This window comes from Ictalurus punctatus, chromosome 19, assembly GCF_001660625.3.
Source record: "Ictalurus punctatus breed USDA103 chromosome 19, Coco_2.0, whole genome shotgun sequence".
NCBI classification, from domain to species: domain Eukaryota; kingdom Metazoa; phylum Chordata; class Actinopteri; order Siluriformes; family Ictaluridae; genus Ictalurus; species Ictalurus punctatus.
Window position 1 is genome coordinate 22,678,227 of NC_030434.2, and position 18,230 is coordinate 22,696,456.

Genomic DNA, 18,230 nt, shown 5'->3' on the forward strand with positions numbered 1-18,230 from the left:
GTTTATCAAAGAAAAAAAGCCTTTGTTAAATATAGGTGTGCAACAGTTATTGGCATCCTTTTAGTCAATACTTTGTGCTATCTCCTTTTGCCAAGATAACAGCTCTGAGACTTCTCCTATAACGCCTGATGAGGTTGGAGGGATGGCGAGGGATCTGAGAGCGTTCCTCCATACAGAATCTCTCCAGATCCTTCACATTTAGAGGTCCACTCTAGTGGGTCTCCTCTTTGTTTCACCCTCAGGTTTTCTATGGGGTTCAGGTCAGGGGACTGGGAGGGTCATGGCAGGACCTTGATTTTGTGGTCAGTAAACCATTTTTGTGTTGATCTTGATGTATGTTTTGGATCATCGTCCTGCTGGAAGATCCAACCACGGCCCATTTGAAGCTTTCTGGCAGAGGCAGTCAGGTTTTCATTTAATATCTGTTGATATTCGATAGAGTCCATGATGCCGTGTATCCTAACAAAATGTCCAGGTCCTCTGGCAGAAAAACAGCCCAAAACATTAAAGATCCACCTCCATATTTAACCGTGGGCATAAGGTACTTTCCCATATGGCTACCTCTCTGTGTGCTCCAAAACCACCTCTGGTGTTTATTACCAAAAAGCTCTATTTTGGTTTCATCTGACCATAGAACCCGATCCCATTTGAAGGTCCAGTAGTGTCTGCAAGCTGAAGATGCTCGAGTTTGTTTTTGGATGAGAGTAGAGGCTTTTTTCTTGAAACCCTTCCAAACAACTTGTGGTGATGTAGGTGACTTCAGATTGTAGTTTTGCAGACTTTCTGACCCCAAGATACAATTAACGTCTGCAATTCTCCAGCTGTGATCCTCTGAGATTTTATGGCCGCTCAAACCGTCCTCTTCACAGTGCGTTGAGAGGATATAGACACATGTCCAATTCCAGGTCGATTCATAACATTTCCAGTTGACTGGAACTTCTTAATTATTGCCCTAATGGTGGAAATGGGCGTTTTCAATGCGTGTACTATTTTCTTATAGACACGGCCCATTTTGTGAAGCTCAACAACCTTTTGCCGCACATCTAATAATGAAAATATATATATATATATATATATATATATATATATATATATATATATATATATATATATATATATATATATATATATATATATATATATATATATATATATATATATATAACAAATAGTTGTTGATCAGCACAATGACAATTAATGAATAACAGTAGAGAAGCGCTTAAAAATGGCATTAGGAACAACGAACACACTGATAGATAGCTCAGTGGTTAAGACATTGGGCTACTGCTCGGGAGGTTGTGAGTTCAAATCCCAACACCGCCAAGCTACCACTGTTGGGTCCTTGAGCAAGGCCCTAAAGCCTCAACTGCTCAGTTGTATAAATGAGATAAATGTAAGTCACTCTGCATAAGGGTGTCTGCCAAATGCCATAAATGTAAATGCATAGATAGTTAGAAAGAATGAATGGATGAATCACCAGGAAGAGGATGCATACACATAGTTTTTCATGCAGGGTGCCAGTAATTATTTAGATGACTCTGCACATGCTGTAAACATATATGTGTTAAAGACTCACACACGCGCATTAAGCTTATATGAAATCCATACACGTCTTTAGCACATTTGTAGAAGTTGAAACATTTATAGGAACTTTGGAAATGTGGAATGACCTTCAGTGGATCAGATCACGAGCCACATTTTCTGAATAATCGCGTTTCTTGACCGTGAAATACAAGCTGCCTGCCTCTGAGACATGACATGCTCTGACGCATTCATCATTAAAATGTAATTATGATTAATTAGCCCTGCATCCAAATTATGGAAGCAGGAGGAAAAAAAAAAAGCACTTCGATAGAGGGAATTCTGGGAATATCCATGCAATCAGCACTAATTCGATAGGAGAAGAAGACAGTGTTTGAAAGAAAGGACTCACGTGTATTCTGATCGTTATACCACCTCAATGTTGAATTCTCCATTCTGATTGGTCAAAAGGTGTTCATTACTATAGTAACAACACATTCACAGGCTCGACATAATCTAAACCTGATAAACAGATTAAAAGCGTGTTGTTATTTAAGGAAGAAAAAAGGGTCATCGTTGATATGGTGTAACAGCTTTGTAACAACTCCTTTCTCAGACGTTAAACGACATTTGATGTAGCTAGAGACGGATGAAAAAAAAAAAAGTATGACGTGTTGATCTTTAACGAATAAAAATATGCAGTCGTTGGCGAATTGCTGTAGTATAAGAGGAATAAAACACTCCAGGACGTCACTGATTCGTTTCCTACAGCGGCACAACCCCTAAGTGTTTTATTCCTTACATCACGTGTGTACGTTTGCAATAAATTTATAACTCCAAGATGAAGAATCTACCAAAAAATCCCAGTGAATTATTGATATAATGAAAGTTTCCAGCTGTATACAGGCACGCAGAAGAAGGTAATTGTGTCATGTTTTATTATATTTCACTGTAGGTGAAGTCATTTTGCATTTAAATAAACAGGAAGTAAAAAAACATCACACTTCAGCCTCGAGGTATTAAAAAACAACGATTTTTCGAACGTTCGTTCAGATTGCGTAAACAAGGAATGGTGTCTATTGACGCGCAGTAAGAACGTGTCTGTGCGTCCACTGCTACACTCGCTGACTAACTCTCGTTCGATCCGATCGTGCGAGAAATCGAACGCAGGATCTGTGTTTCATCCCTGGAATGAGAGTTCTCCCAATGATTTTTAGGTCTAATGGAAAGCTCAGAGCAGCGATTATCATGAGGACGTCTAGTAAAGACGCTTTCCGACTGCGCCAGATGAAGTTTCTTCAACAGAATGTGGCCTCGGGAACCTCGGGAACTTTGGGCCCTGTGTGGGAGGCTTTATAGAAAGTCAGGATATTCGGTGTGATGGTTTTATGGAGAGATTTTACTGCTGTAGCGGAAACATGACCACTGCTTTAAAATGAAGTTAATGTTCATGATCAGAAACCCATCCAGAACCTGCAGAACACTGATTACACTCATCTCTCTCTCTCTCTCTCTCTCTCTCGCTCTCTCTCTCTGTCCCTCCCTATAAGTCTCCCTTTCTCTCACTTTCTTTCTTTCTCTCTCTCTCTCTCACTCTGTCTCTCTCTTTCGCTCTTTTTTCTCTTTCCCTCAGTCTCTCTCTTTCCGTCTATCCCCCTCGACCAGTCTACCTTTCTCTCTCTTTCTTTCTATTGTTCTCTCTTACTCTGTCTCCCTCTTGCTTCATCTCTGTTTCTCTTTCACTCTCTTTCTATCTATCATTCTCTCTGCCTCATTCTGTCTCTCTCTCAGTTTCAGTCTCTGTATCTTTATATATCTTTCTCTGTCACTTTCTCTCTATCACTTTCTCTCTTTCTCTCTATCAGTCTCTCTCCGTCTCTTCCTCTCTCTGCCTCGCAGACTATAAGTCTCACTGTAAGTCTCTCTCACTCTCTCTCTCTTTTGTTTGTCTTTCTCTCACTTTCTCTATATGTGTGTCTGTCAATCTTTCTCTTCTCACTCTTATATCTCTGTTAGTCTCTCTCTCTCTCGGTGTGTGTTTCTCTCAATCTCACAATCGCAGTCATTCTCTCTGCATATCTATCTCCCTTTCTCTCTTTGTCTTTTTCAGTCTCTCTCTGTCTTGCTCTCTTTCTTTCTCTATTATTCTCTCTCTCTCTCTCTCTCTCTCTCTCTCTCTCTCTGCTACCATTCCAAATTTTCCTTGATTACAAAATGGGTGTTTAAAATCCAGTGAAGCAGGACAGTTTTGGCAGACCAGCGCTTCTCCTCTTCCTGCCTTCCAAGAAAGCACACATGATGGCTGCTCCCCATCTGTCCAGTCCTAAACCTGGGTTCAGGCACACGCGCGCAGGCAAAAGAGAACTAACGAGCGGCTTCTACAGCCATCTGTCGCATCGCTGCGCCATCCAGCACCGTCCTCCTCGCTCCTCTCATCGCACATGTTCAAAAATAGCCCCTCGTCTCTCATGGCCTTGTTTCTCAGGCAATTTAAACTACACCGTAAAAAAATAAATAAATACACAGGTCTCCTTATAGGTCAGGTTTGTGTGCGAGAGTGATCATTCTTTATTCAATTAAATGCTTGTGATGAAGGCATCCACATGCTGGAGGTCATCTGGTGGCATATGTCTCCGCATCGGAAATGTTTCACTGGAGTCATTTCTGCATTCTGATGTTTTTCATATTCACGCTGCTCGCGGGCAGATACGAGCCGTGCAGTTACACGAAAGTTAATGGGGTTTTTATTTCCAGAAGAAAATAACATCCAGAAATAATATACATTTTAGGAGCAAACCTAAAATATAAAAATCAAAATATACCTACATACATGATGATAACACTTTTTATAAAGGCCATATTAGTAATGAACTATAGGCACATTCAGAACATATTATAATGCATCCATAAGGTGTTTATGAACAATGTTGCTATCATTATTAATTAAGATATATTACAGACACATTACACGACGCACTTATAGTATTATACAGTTATATTGCATTACACACATCATTGATTATCTCGTTACAGAGGCTCCTGTCGAGGGGTGGGGTATATTTATTAGGCAGAAAGTGGAGTCAGTTCTCGAAGTTGACGTGTTGGAAGCAGGAAAAATGGGCAAGCATAACGATCTGAGCAAGTTTGACAAGGGCCAGACTGTGATGGCTATACGACTGGGTCAGACTGTCTCTAAAACTGCAAGTCTTGTGGGGTGTTCCTGGTGTGCAGTGGTTAGTACCTACCAAAAGTGGTCCAATGAGGACAACCGGTGAACCGGAGTCAGGGTCAAGGGCGCACAAGACTCACTGATGCGTGTGTGAAGTGAAAGCTAGCCCATCTTGTCTGATCCTATAGAAGAGCTACTGTAAATTAAATTGCTGGGTATGGCAGAAAGGTGTCAGAACACACAGTGCATCACAGTTGCGTAGCTGCAGACCGGCCAGAGTGCCCATGCTGACCCCCTGTCCACCACCGAAAGCACCTACAATGGGCACGTGAGCATCAGAACTGGACCATGGAACAATGGAAGATGGTGGCCTGGTCCTTTACCTGGGGAAGAAATAGCACTACTAGGATGCACTATAGGAAGAAAGCAAGCCGGCGGAGGCAGTGTGATGCTCTGGGAAATATTCTGCTGGGAAACCTTGGGTCCTCGCATTCATGTTACTTTGACACGTACTACCTACCTAAACATTGTTGCAGATCAGGTACACCCCTTCATGTCAACGGCGTTCTCTAATGTCAGTGGCCTCTTCCAGCAGGATAATGCGTCCTGACACACTGCAGAAACTGTTCAGGAACGGTTTGAGGAACACGACAAAGAGTTCAAGGTGTTGACACGGCCTCCAAATTCCCCAGATCTCAATCTGATCCAGCATCTGTGGGATGTTCTGGAGACAAACAAGTCCGATCCATGCAGGCCCCACTTCGCAACTTACAGGACTTAAAGGATCTGCTGCTAACGTCTTGGTGCCAGATACCACAGCACACCTTCAGAGGTCTTTCTTGTGGAGTCCGTGCCTCGACGGATCAGAGCCGTTTTGTTGGCACAAGAGGACCTAGACAATATTAGTCAGGTGGTTTTAATGTTATGGCAGATCGGTGTATATTGCATCTGTGGCACAAGTTTTATACAGACTTTATAGCAACGCTTATAATACCATCTTGTTATACCTGTTAATAATCTATTCTATGCTCATACTTTGTGCTACAATGCATTTAAAAGAACAAATTATTGTTCTTGTACAGTGTTTTAAAACACATTGCAACACGTAATAAACCTTGTATTTATAATGCATTATAAGGCGTTATATACCATTTGTCACATTATTTTGGTCATGTGATGCTGCCCGACACCCACCACCACCACCACCAAAAGATCAAAAGTGACATTTCATACTTTTTATCCGTTTATAGTTACATTTAATCTTGTCAACGTCAGTAATCACTTGCACAATAATCACTTGCATTATAGCAGCTACAGACAGTCTTCCCCTCACCAACCTCTCTTTTTCCCTCTCTCTTTCAATGTTAATAAAACAAAACTCTGTTTTTTATTAGACTTTGAACGAGTTGTTACTATAGAAACGATAACGTATTAAAACCGGCGCGTTAATATAAACCTGACATTTGAATCACAGCCGACTTCCGATGTATAAACATATTATGAAATCAACACCTTCTGACCAATCAGGTTTAAGAATTCCACAGCGCTGAGATATAAGAAGAAATGAATTGCTGTAATACGACTTAACATTTGGGGTACACTTGTATTCGCTTAAGGGGAACCTTGTGGACCCTGCTGCCCTTTATTTCTACTCCCTATAGATCTATAATAGTGGTTAAGGATGAATAAGGGGATGGAGTATGGCTGACATGAGGAATTATGGGCCAGCTTATCTCCTGATTGCTACAGGGAGGGTTAAAGAGGGTGTGAGAGAGAGAGAAATAGTGATACACACAATACTGACAGCACACACACACACAAACCACAGCTTTACATTCATGCACTTTATAACCTAACGTGATCTATTTCCCAGTGCGTGACATAATGAGGCCGGCCTTATTAAAGTCCTGTCACAGGTTTAGACGACACTCATGCAGGATCCTGTAAATGATTTTAATCGAGGAGCTCATATTAAAAGCACACAGACGATGATTGTGGCGTCGGCATACAGACGCTGTTTCAATCCCAAAAACTGATTTCAATCACAGTTGATTTTGAGATCGAGTTCCTGTCTCTGTTGCAATAAAGGACAGTGTTCACGACGCTTCGTAATTAAGCAACATCGCACTCGCAATCGTGCGGTTATTATGAACATCGGCGCGGCTGCGATTCGGCCGTAGTGCCTTAACTAATCCCAGCCGTCCCGATATTCCGTATAACCGCACGATTGCTTTAATACAGCGGTTCCATAAACAAGAAATTAATACAGAGTAAGTGACTTTACATTCACACACAGTATGGCCAAACGCTCTGTTTATTTATTCCTCCGCCAGCGGAAATAGATCCTAAAGAAGCTTCGGGTGAAATCAGCTTCCCTTCATCCATTTCACGTGCTTTCACATTTAAAGACAAAATGTCAATATTCCTGTAAAGCATCCTTTGTCATGTCCATCGATGATGTCACTAACACCGCTTTCGAACTAGGAAGTGGAATCTGACATGGCGAACACAGACGAGCGGAGTGATACGCACAGTGAAACGTCGCATTGCGGTTATACTAAATAAAAGCACTCTTGGAACGCCGCTCAACCAGTTAGATTAGTGGACAAGAACTGACTGTTGTATAAAACCCTATATAAGCCCTTACCCTTACGGACAATTGATATTAAGGCGTATTCCAACAGGAATCAGCTGATGCCATGGGGCGGCTGTGGCTCAGGTAGTAACATGCCGTGAATGTAATGTAAATGAGTTGACATAACACCTGAGACAAGTGACAGTTTATTCTGTCGACGTAAGGTTGTTATAACACCAGCTTGACTTAAGTTACATTTTTCCCCCTTGTTTAACTGGCAAACTGTAATACAGCGCAAGCAAAAAAAAAAAAAAAACACGCTTAAGGAAACTTTTGAATGGCAGTCTAGCTGTCATGAAAACTTTTTCGTAAAATCACATTATATAGAGAGTCTCATCCTCCAGCACCTGTTTATTTGGATGTGTGCACCACTGAAGAGAGCGCGAGAGAAAGAAAATGGACAGAATCGAAAAGCAGACGTCTCGATTTCCGACATCGTATTCGTCCTTCTCCCGTTGCATTTTTTTTTTCTCTTCTCTCTCTCCATCTGCTCTTTCATGCTGTCTACAGTATGAACATGACCAGTCAAACACTGGCAAACACCAGAGAACGTTGTCGAGCCATTTAAGTCAAGTTCAGCGTGTCCCGTGTCCTCCCCCTTTCCTTTATCCCAATGCGTATTCAGTTTCTCGTCATAGCAGAGTGAATAAACCCGCCCCGGCCATTCGAGACGCTCTGCCTTGTCTAACTGGGCTGGATTTGCTGGCACGGCGGGCGGTCAGAAGTTTGATTACAGGGCACGGCTGGCACACGGAGAGATAAGATGAAAGGGAAGATGAAACGTGACCCCGTTGACCCCTGGATCGCTGCTTGTTTGGTCCACTGCACACCATCTGAGACAGTGGCTGCACAACAAGGGGGGGAAAACTAATCCTTTCCAGGTGTTGTGCCAGCTTACTAGAATGACTAGCGGTTCTCACACACACACACGCACACACACACACTCACACACGTTGACACACTTCACTGTCCTGGGCTTTAAGTGTTCTGTGAGAGGGAGGATGACTGAGGGAGGCTGCAGGTGGCAGCCGGGATTAGAACAGGCGAAGGGGGTAGTTTGTCTCACACACACACACACACACACACACACACGCATGTGCCTGTATGGACACATAAACCATAATCATGAAATATTGATGCTCTGTGTCACAGCTCATTGAAGACACCATGGTGGCACACACACACACACACACACACACACACACAAGCCTAACCTTAACCCCTGCCTCGGTAACATTGGCAAACAGTTGTCCTTTTTGGGGGTGGGGGTGGGGGGGTTGTTTAAAAAAATATATATATATATATTCCTATCAGATATTCCTATCCTTCTGGGGACATTTGGTCCCCACCACACACACACACACACACACACACACACACACACACACCACACAATATCAGATTTCCCCCATCGCAGCTATTATAATATGCATCTTCCTCATTGACGCTGTCCCCGAGCTCACACTCCGGGTGAAAATATTAGGAAATATCAGTTCAGCCCCTTCGTTCCATCGTAACGTGATCTTTTTCCTGTTAAACGGCTCTGCCTCGGTGCATAATGAGCCCTGGTGTTATTACAGCACCGTCACACGTTCATAAGACATCATCCTGGCAGGTTCGCATAAAGCCTTTTAATTGAGGAGCTCATATTAAAACCTCACGAGCGATTGCATGGCCTCGATTGCGGCGCGTCTGGAAATGAAAACGGCACCTGCTTGTCGTTCTCGGAAAGTCGAGCCACGTTTCAGCAATCACGCGTGTACAACAAACTCGAGATGTCTTCTTTAAGTGCTTGCTAGAAGTCTGTGTGTGCATAATGCTCGCTTGCAGTAATCATGTATTTGTGTGTGTGTGTGTGTGTGTGTGTGTGTGTGTGTGTGTGTGTGTGTGTTGTTTTTTTCTTCTTCTTTCCAGAACGGAGTCTGTTGCGGAGAAAATGCTGACGAACTGGTTCACGTTTCTCCTCTACAAATTCCTAAAGGTGAGGCGAATCATTTGTGTGAATACGTGCACGGATATGCGTGAGTACGTGAGGTGGGATGAAGAAAATAAGAGCTTCAAGGTCATTTGGCATGGGAAGTGATGTGCACATAAATGCCAGATCTTTCAGGAGCGCTGGCAGAGACGCACTGCAGGTGCATGCGTGTGTGTGTGTGTGTGTGTGATCTCATGCTAATCAGCACGTGTGTAAATCTGGTCCTGCTGACCACAGCATTGCTCTTTTTTTATCCGTGTGTGAGAGTGTGAAGTGCAGCAGTCGACTCAGCTCTCCACTGCTTTGTATCCTTTATCCTTCCCACATCATTAAGCAGCTAGCAAACAGTTTAAAGGTGCAATATGTCTTTTTTTTTTTTTTAATCATTTTTCAGAGCGTTCCGTCATCGCAGAGTGGGACGAGATGCTGATTTTTCAGACACGTTAAGATTTTTTTTTAAACTCAGTATTTGTTAACACGATGCCATCCCGCTGGATCTCTCCCATAATGTTGTTGCTGTCTTTTTGAAAAAGTAATGTTGAAAATGTTTTGATTTTTGAATTTTTTTGTCATTCCGGGTTCCTCAGCTGCCTAGTAGACTGCATATGCTCATTACGTAGGATATAATACAATTAATGCAGTTACGTAGTGCGCTAAATGCCTAGTAGAATGGCGTGATTAGATGCACATGACATGGTTACGTGCGTATGCTCACTACATAGGGTATACAATTGATGCAGTTACATAATTACATCCCTAATCGAATGAGATGATTAAGTGGATATGAAGTGATGGGGTATAAAACAATTTACGCGATTATCTAGTGCCCTATATACCTAGTAGAAAGATGTAATTAACTTCATATGCTCACTACGTAGGGTATAAAATAATTTATGCGATTATCTAGTGCCCTATGTGCCTAATAAACTGATATTAACTTCATGTGCTCACCACGTAGGGTATAAAACAATTTATGCGATTATCTAGTGCCCTATATGCCTAGTAGAATGGTATGATTAACTGCATTTGCTCACTACATAGTGTCTAATCTAGATAATTTAGTTTCCTAGTGGCCCAGTAGTATGACAGTAATTTCATTGCAATTGAAGGTCTCTAAGACCTACATATTAGGTAAGTCCACTACCTTTCATTTATTGTTATCCATGCATTTTTTTTTTTGTAAATTAGCTACAGCTTTATCGTGTGCTGCTGTCTGGCCTTGTTCTGCTGATTGCTACTTGAACAGAACAGATGTGAAAGATCACTCTGCTGAGGCAAAAAAAAAAAAAAAAAAAAAAAAAAGGCAAGGAGCCCAAAAATTTTCTCCCAAAAGGGCTTGAAACGATGATGCAACATATCCGAAATGAACCGTTATTTTCCTCTTTTCCTCTTCTAGGAGTGTGCTGGCGAGCCCCTGTTTTCCCTCTTCTGCGCCATCAAGCAGCAGATGGAGAAAGGCCCTATCGACTCCATCACAGGGGAGGCGCGCTACTCTCTCAGCGAGGACAAGCTCATCAGGCAGCAGATCGACTACAAGACACTGGTGAGAGTCAAATAGAGCGAGTGCAGGGATGGGGAAAAAACAGAGAGAGAGAGATAGAGCGGGGATGGTAGAAAGGGAGAGGGGACATGTACAATGGGGGAGGTTTCACTTCCTGCCACCTCCAGCTCTTCAGGGTGACTGATCTTCATGGCCGACAGGAAACACATCAGCTACTCGTGACCTCTGACCCTGCATCTTATCACGGGGTCACTGCTGTTGTCATGTTCTGTACATCTTATAGACAGACAGGCGTGTTGTTGGGACTCGAGTGTGTGTGACGAGGTGATGTGTATCACAATGTCTCGTTCTGTGCCTGTGACACAGTACAACCGAGACTGTTATGCCACAGCTACTGTAATTGTTAATGATTCTTTTTTTTTTTTTTTAATGATTTAGACCACACCCACTTTGGGTTTAAATCCAAATACAGATACAAATATTTGCAGCACTAAACAGATACAGATACAGTGAGCGGCACTGCGTTACACCTCTCGCTGACGGAAAGTCTCCAGACGCCAGTGTTTGACCTTATACATCGACCTCAATAATGGCCTTTAAGGTACCGTTCCTTCAGTACACTGTAACTGATTGAGGCGCCTTTACCATCCCATAATAATAAACGGTTAGAGTCGCAGCATTAGCTTCATGGGAATTGTCTTTTCCTGCATACCGTGTAATTACGTCTGATGATGATGATGATAGTCATCATGTCGCCATCAACGTCGTCCTGAAGGATGACGGGTCTGATGACGAGGAAGAGGATGATAATTACTGAGTTAATTGCGGAACAGGGTCTCGGCTCCCTGAGGTGTCCCGACACCTTTTTACACGTTCGTACTCTTACAATTACACCTCATGATGCCTCATTCACGGTCTGTCACAGTAGTCTCATACACACACACACACACACACACACCAGCTCTCTCTGACATGATTATTTAACTGGGTCACGTCTATGAATATGGATGTTAATCTATGTGGAGAGAAATGTATCCTTAAAGGTCTACCTCCAGTACAGTTCTTTTTTTTCTTTTTTTTACCTAATTTGGAAATGATTCGTCACCGTGCCTCGTTTAATGGCCATCTATTTTTGTCGTCTAGGTGGTGAATTGCATTCACCCGGACAACGAGAAGAGCCCAGAGATTCAGGTGAAAGTACTGAACTGTGACACAATCAGCCAAGTGAAGGAGAAGATCCTGGATGCCATCTACAAGAACGTTCCTTATTCCCACCGCCAAAAAGCCTCGGACATGGATCTAGGTAAAATAAACATACGACCCCAATTCCAAAAAAGCTGGGACGCTGTGTATAATGTAAATAAATGTAAATAAAAACAGAACGCAATGATTCGCAAACTTCATAAACTCATATGTTCTTCACAGTAGAACATAGAAAACATATCAGATGTTTAAACTGAGGAAAATGTACCATTTTGAGGAAAAAATAAGGTCATTTTGAATTTAATGGCCGCAACACGTCTCAAAAAAGTTGGGACGGGGGCAACAAAAGGCTGGAAAAGTAAGTGTTACTAAAAATCACACACACACACACACACACACACACACACACACACACACACACACACACACACACATATATATATATAAAGGTGTATAGATCAGAAGTGTTCTGGCACGGAGATTTAGCACTTTTAGGCCAGATTCAGTGGAAATACATACAGATGAGGATTTAATGTCACAATGAAATGTATGTTTTGGGCTGTAAATACACTCAAAACAACTATGAAATGACATTAGAGGCCAATTGATAAATAATTAATAGTATCGTGCACCCTTTATTTTCCAATTCCAATTATCCAGGTATGTAAAGTGAGCTGTAAGTGTAGCAAATGAGTGCTTGGTCAGCTTATTCTTCAAAAACCATGGGCACGTTTGATTTACAGGAGAAAATTAACAGAAACATCTGCATTATTTGATTCATTCGAGTCTGAACGTGTCGTTTGCACTGCAAAAAAATAACGAGTGGAAATACCCTGAATAAAGCCAAATTGATCGAGAATTTCCTATTATAAGATTACTATAAACCAGATATAAGATTAATAAACCTATTTCTTGAAATACCTGATGAATTTGAGCATATTCGAGATATTTTCACTTTTCAGAATAAATATAAAACAGAAAAGACATGAGAATATAGTAGTGAAAAATGGAATGTTAGATATTATTGTACTTCAGATGTTACATGAATCCATTACTGACATCATTTAACGGGAATTAGATACATAAAACAACTACATATGGTAAAAGGCAGTGATTAAAAAAAAAATGAACTGAAACGCCAGCCATTGTTATTTTTCTCTGTTTGGGTTTGCGAATGCAGGCGAAAAGAAAACGAAAACGCACTTAGCACTTATTATGTGCGACATTTTCGCTGTCGGAAGTACTAAACTTTAAAACCCAGCGAGATACCTGGATGAAAGCTCGTCCAGAGTCAACACTGGTGGGAAAATATAGTCCTGGCTTCTTTTACCGAACAAGACTGGCTGTCCAAACAAGTTTCCGAACGGAGCGCCGGACCTTCGATTATCATCGTGTCGGCCTGCGAAGCAATTTAACGAGGAGGCGCACTCATCTCCGTTTGGGAGGAGAAAAGCGCTGACGTATGTTTTATTTCAACAACCAGGTGTGTTTAGACTTGTCCGGTTTCGTCTGGAACGCGTCCCAGTCCACCTCCTGATGTGGTTTGAGCGATCGGATGTAAATCCGTCTCGAATGCGTTTCGGAAAGCATTTACACCTGGTCTTTTCACAACGGGATAGCTATCCGATCAGAGAAAACGCATGAAGTGACCAGGCGTAAACAGACCCTAAAATGGAGCACAGAGTAGTATGTAGTGCTCGATCATGACTCATGTCCACAGATATGTAGAGCATGACTTTGGCACGGCCTTGTGAGTTCATATTTCATGGTCAGTTGTTTTTTGGTGTTTGTTTTTTCCCCTGTAAGATTCTTATTGCACTGTGAAGAAATCAATAGCATTGATTGAGGCCTGGGATGACAGGACCAAAAAAACAAATGAGTCCTGCTCACTCTCCAATGGGCTTTTTTTTTTTTTTTTTAACAAATCTGCAGTGTCCTCGCCCACAAATACACCCTCATATACAGTGTGTAGTGGAACTTATTTTTACATGCTGATTTGACAGCAGAGAGAAAGAGATGTAGTTAGTGGGGGGGCGGGGGGAGGGGGGGGGGGCACACTGATTTGCGCAGTACCATTTTTCCATCCACTTGTAGCATAATTTACAATCAGGACAGTCCATCACAACCCAGCAGCTAGTCATGTCCTTTCTGATTTTTTTATCCTCTATCTCCCCGAGTTGTCTTGCATGTAAGTGGCACGTTTTTATAACGAGTAATATATCAGCCTTGCTGTTTATGGCACCTTGCGTGTTCGCATTTTTTTGCTGTAATGCTATATTTATATTCCACTGTGGAGTAATGCTGGGGTTTTTATTGTGGAAGCCGCGATAACAAGAGGGAAAAAATGATCCAGGCTTTTGACTGGTGCTCGGATGTAAAAAATATTATTTGGCTTGTGACGATCGTATTAAACAAGTACTGTATGTTATTGAATTTCAAATATTTCTTTTTAGATGCTTTTTAAGTAGATGTGAAAACTATTCTTAGTTGTTTTTATACAGGTGCAATCAGAATGATACCCCCTGCCCCCCCCCCCCCCCCCCCCCCCCCCAATGCAATGTCTGCGATGAACAAATCAAACAAAAGCAGTTGAAATAGTTCGACACGACGAATGCTTCAAGTGGTTTCTCCAAATCCAACTGAAAATGCAACTTCTCCAGTCTCAAAATGATTCAAGCCCCAGAATAGATTCCCTCAGAACAGCACACATGTGCAAAACAGGTGCTGTCTCGAGCACACCTGTACGTATTTAAACTCTATGAGCCGTTTTCGGAGTCAAGTACAAAAGCTACATTAATATTTACACAGCGAAGTTATGCGTACTCAGAATCGGGTTACGCACCCGCTTAGAGTCGGCTTCCTTTCTTGGGTGGAAGTATCTGAGACCACTGTGTCTTTAACCACAAGCACTTGCGGGGATAGAAAACGTGGACCTAATAAGGAAATAGAATTTGTTCTTTGCTGTCAAATGTAATACGTTGTTACATAAAAGCAAGAGACAAATGAAAATAGTAAAATGATTATCTATTAGGAGTCTAGTTTGTTATATATTGCCAGTATATTGCTGCATGAATATTCCTAGTAGTATTTATTACATCACTGCAAATTTGGTTTCATTTAAAAAAATGACTTCTACATAATTCTATGATTATTCCTATTATTATCTGCCTTTTTGCATTGCAGCTTACAGCTTTAGTCGTGCTCTCCATTTTATCTATAGGTGTGAATTGTTTGCTCTGCCTGGGGCTCACACCCTTCCTCGTTTCCATCGCCCCTGCTCACCAGGACCTAACCACAGAGTCGCGATACTCTACATACAGAAACCCAACGGTGTCCTGACTAATCTTAGAACAGACATGATTGGCTGATTGGATAATTGCACGAAAGACAGACCAGCAGCTAAAGAGAGTCATGATACTCTACACACAGAAACCCGACGGTGTCCTGACTAATCTTACATCAGACTTGTGGCGCTAAAATGATTCCTTTGTTTACACTGATCGAAAATGTCTTATAAGTCGACTTCCATTCTGTCGGTGAAATGAAATGCCAGTGCACTGCTAGAAAGGGTTAAGTTCAGGGTCAGGATCTCGTGTAACTGAGACACTCTGATGCAACTTGAGAAGTCTGAGGTCTGAATTAAATCGCCGCTATGCACACTGTACTCACATTCCCAAAAATGTAAAGAGACTTTCACGGGCTGTCGGTTCTTATCCTTTTTCCTCCTTCCTGCTCTGTGTCAGACCATCCAGGCTGGGTTTTGGCAGTCAAGACAATCTCAGAGTAAATTCTTTTCTTTCTCTATCGCTCTGTCTTTATTTCAATCCCTGCTCAATGCTCCATTTGTTTATTTTGTCCTCTCTGGAGCGGCTCATTTGCATATTTATTGAGAAATGTACAGTGCTGAGGAATAAAACAATAGGAAAATTTTTACTCTCTCTCTCTCCCTCTCTCTCTCTATCTACCTCTTATTCGTTCTCTCTCTCCTGATGATTTGGAATGCAAAGCTTCTCCTCATCACCCAGAGACATGTTTCATCATCTCTCGCAGTGATTGCTGTTTTGTTTATCGAGTCAGAGATAGCAGCAGTGAAGAGGGATCTCTCTCCGCCCCCAGCCCAATCACACGTTCATTTGTGGCATGATTCGAATCGAAAAGACGGAAACGATGACCCTTCTCCATCTCTTGTGGCTGCAGAGGGACACATTTAGTTCATTCAGGGCTGCGATTCTCTTTTCTCATCAGAACCTACTTCCAGATCTGAAGGTGCACAGGCACAGGCCTTCTGAAGGGCTCCCAGGGGCCAGCTGGAGCAGAAGCGATATACAGAAGAGAAGCGATTGCTCTGTTTCTATAGAAATTGCTGTGGAAGTGCAATAAGAGCTTGGCAGGAGGCTTAGCGTGGGTCGATTAGGGCCGGTTGGGCTCGGGCTGCTGCAGATGAAAAAGGAAGTGGCTTTCTGTACCGAGCCTAATCACTCCTATCGATCCGGCAGCCACGACGGCCCAAAGAGCAGAAAGCGAGATTAATTTACCTGTCTTCCACTTTCCTATTTCTTTCCCTCTCTTGCTTTGCCTTGTTTCTTCTGCCTCTTTCGTTCTTTCGCACTTGTTCTCCGCTCACTGTCTCTAGACCTCGATCTCTCTCTCTCTCTCTCTCTCTCTCTCTCTCTCTCTCTCTCTCTCTCTCTCTCTCTCTCTCTCTCTCTCTCTCGGTGTGAATCACACTGTTTTCGAGAAGAAAGCCTGATCATTAAATCTTTCCCTTCCACAGAAGAAGTCTTTTTCTTTTGACTTTGCCTCCACAGACGTTTACTCTCCAGGAAACAGCTTCAATTCAGGAATATAGGAGAATGTATCCATGTGCTTGAGATACTTACAGCTTCTCGCGATCCTCATGAATGTTTTCTCTTTATTATTATTTTTTCGCAGAGTGGCGTCAGGGCAGAGGGGTTCGGATCATCCTGCAGGACGAGGACATGACCACGAAGATCGAGAGTGACTGGAAGAGGCTCAACATGCTGTCTCATTACCAGGTACGACCCTGAATATGACCTTCTCCTGTTATGCAGCATGCCTGCAGACCTGGATCCTATAAGAAGTATATAATGAGCAGCGATGTGGAATTCTCAAATCTGATTGGTCAGAAAGTGGTGATTCATTGTCTATAGGAGCAGCTCTGAGTGTAGGTCTGCCTGCAAGGCAAATCGCAGTTTTATCTAATTATATGTATTTTTCACACATTATTTTTTTATTATTACACTCACCCACCAATTTATTAGGAACCTGTACGCCTCTAGTTTTAGTGAGACTTCCTGTCAGCTCAAACTAACCATTCTCCTCTGACCTCTCTCATCAACAAGGTGCTTCCTGTGTAAACTCTAGATACCGAATGGGAAAATTGCAGCAAATTAGCAGTTTCTGAAATACTCTTTCACTAAGATCACGTTTTTCCCCCCATTCTGACGTTTGACGTGGACATCGGCGGAAGCTCTTGACCTATACCTGCATGATTGTGTGCTTTGTGCTGCTGCCACTTGATTGGCTGATTGGATAATTGCACGAAAGACGGGTGTTGTTTTCAACTATAAATTTTACTAATAAAAAATAAGTAACAAGATAGACTGAGGAATACACAAATTACCAGCCAGTAATGTCAGTGCTTCTAGTTAATAGTTTTCACTAGTGCCAATAGTTTTCTTCTTCAAATACTGTAGGTAAATAAATAGTTGAATTAATGTGTAGAGACAGACCGAACCTTTCTTCCTTTGTTGCTTTACATTTAGGCGCACTGTTTGTCGATGTTAAAGTCAGCTAAAGATCACAAAACTCAACCAGACTTGTAAATGTTTTAAGTTTTAAATTCGATGCAGAAATCGGCTAGCTTATGTTAGCTAGATAAAGCTCTTGGGCACATGTTTGTTTGTTTTTTGTGTGTGAGTTCATTTAAAAACACACATAGCGAGTAATGCATTTTGAAAAGAATGCGGTATTAGCTCATAATGCGATCAGCCCCTGTTAGTAAATGGTGCGTATGTAGTGATCAATGAACATTCAGGTCCACTGTGGAGAAAAAAACATTTTGGAAATAAACTCATTCATATGAGTGCCACAACCTCTCTCTCTCTCTCTCTCTCTCTCTCTCTTTCTCTCTCTCTCTCTCTCTCTGTCTCTCTCTCTCTCTCTCTCTCCGTCTCTCTCTCTGTCTCTGTGTGTGTGTATGTCT

General features: G+C 42.1%; 1 protein-coding gene across 2 annotated transcripts in view; it reads left to right on the forward strand.

Annotated features, from left to right (window-relative positions):
* The window catches only part of plxna4 (plexin A4), a 346,384-nt gene that overhangs the window by 295,876 nt on the left and 32,278 nt on the right, over positions 1-18,230 (forward strand). For both annotated transcript variants that reach the window (XM_017494514.3, XM_047162222.2), the window contains exons 23-26: positions 9,240-9,306; positions 10,697-10,843; positions 11,945-12,104; positions 16,937-17,040. In XM_017494514.3, coding sequence (XP_017350003.1) covers positions 9,240-9,306; positions 10,697-10,843; positions 11,945-12,104; positions 16,937-17,040 — 478 coding nt within the window. The remainder of the gene's footprint in view (positions 1-9,239; positions 9,307-10,696; positions 10,844-11,944; positions 12,105-16,936; positions 17,041-18,230) is intronic.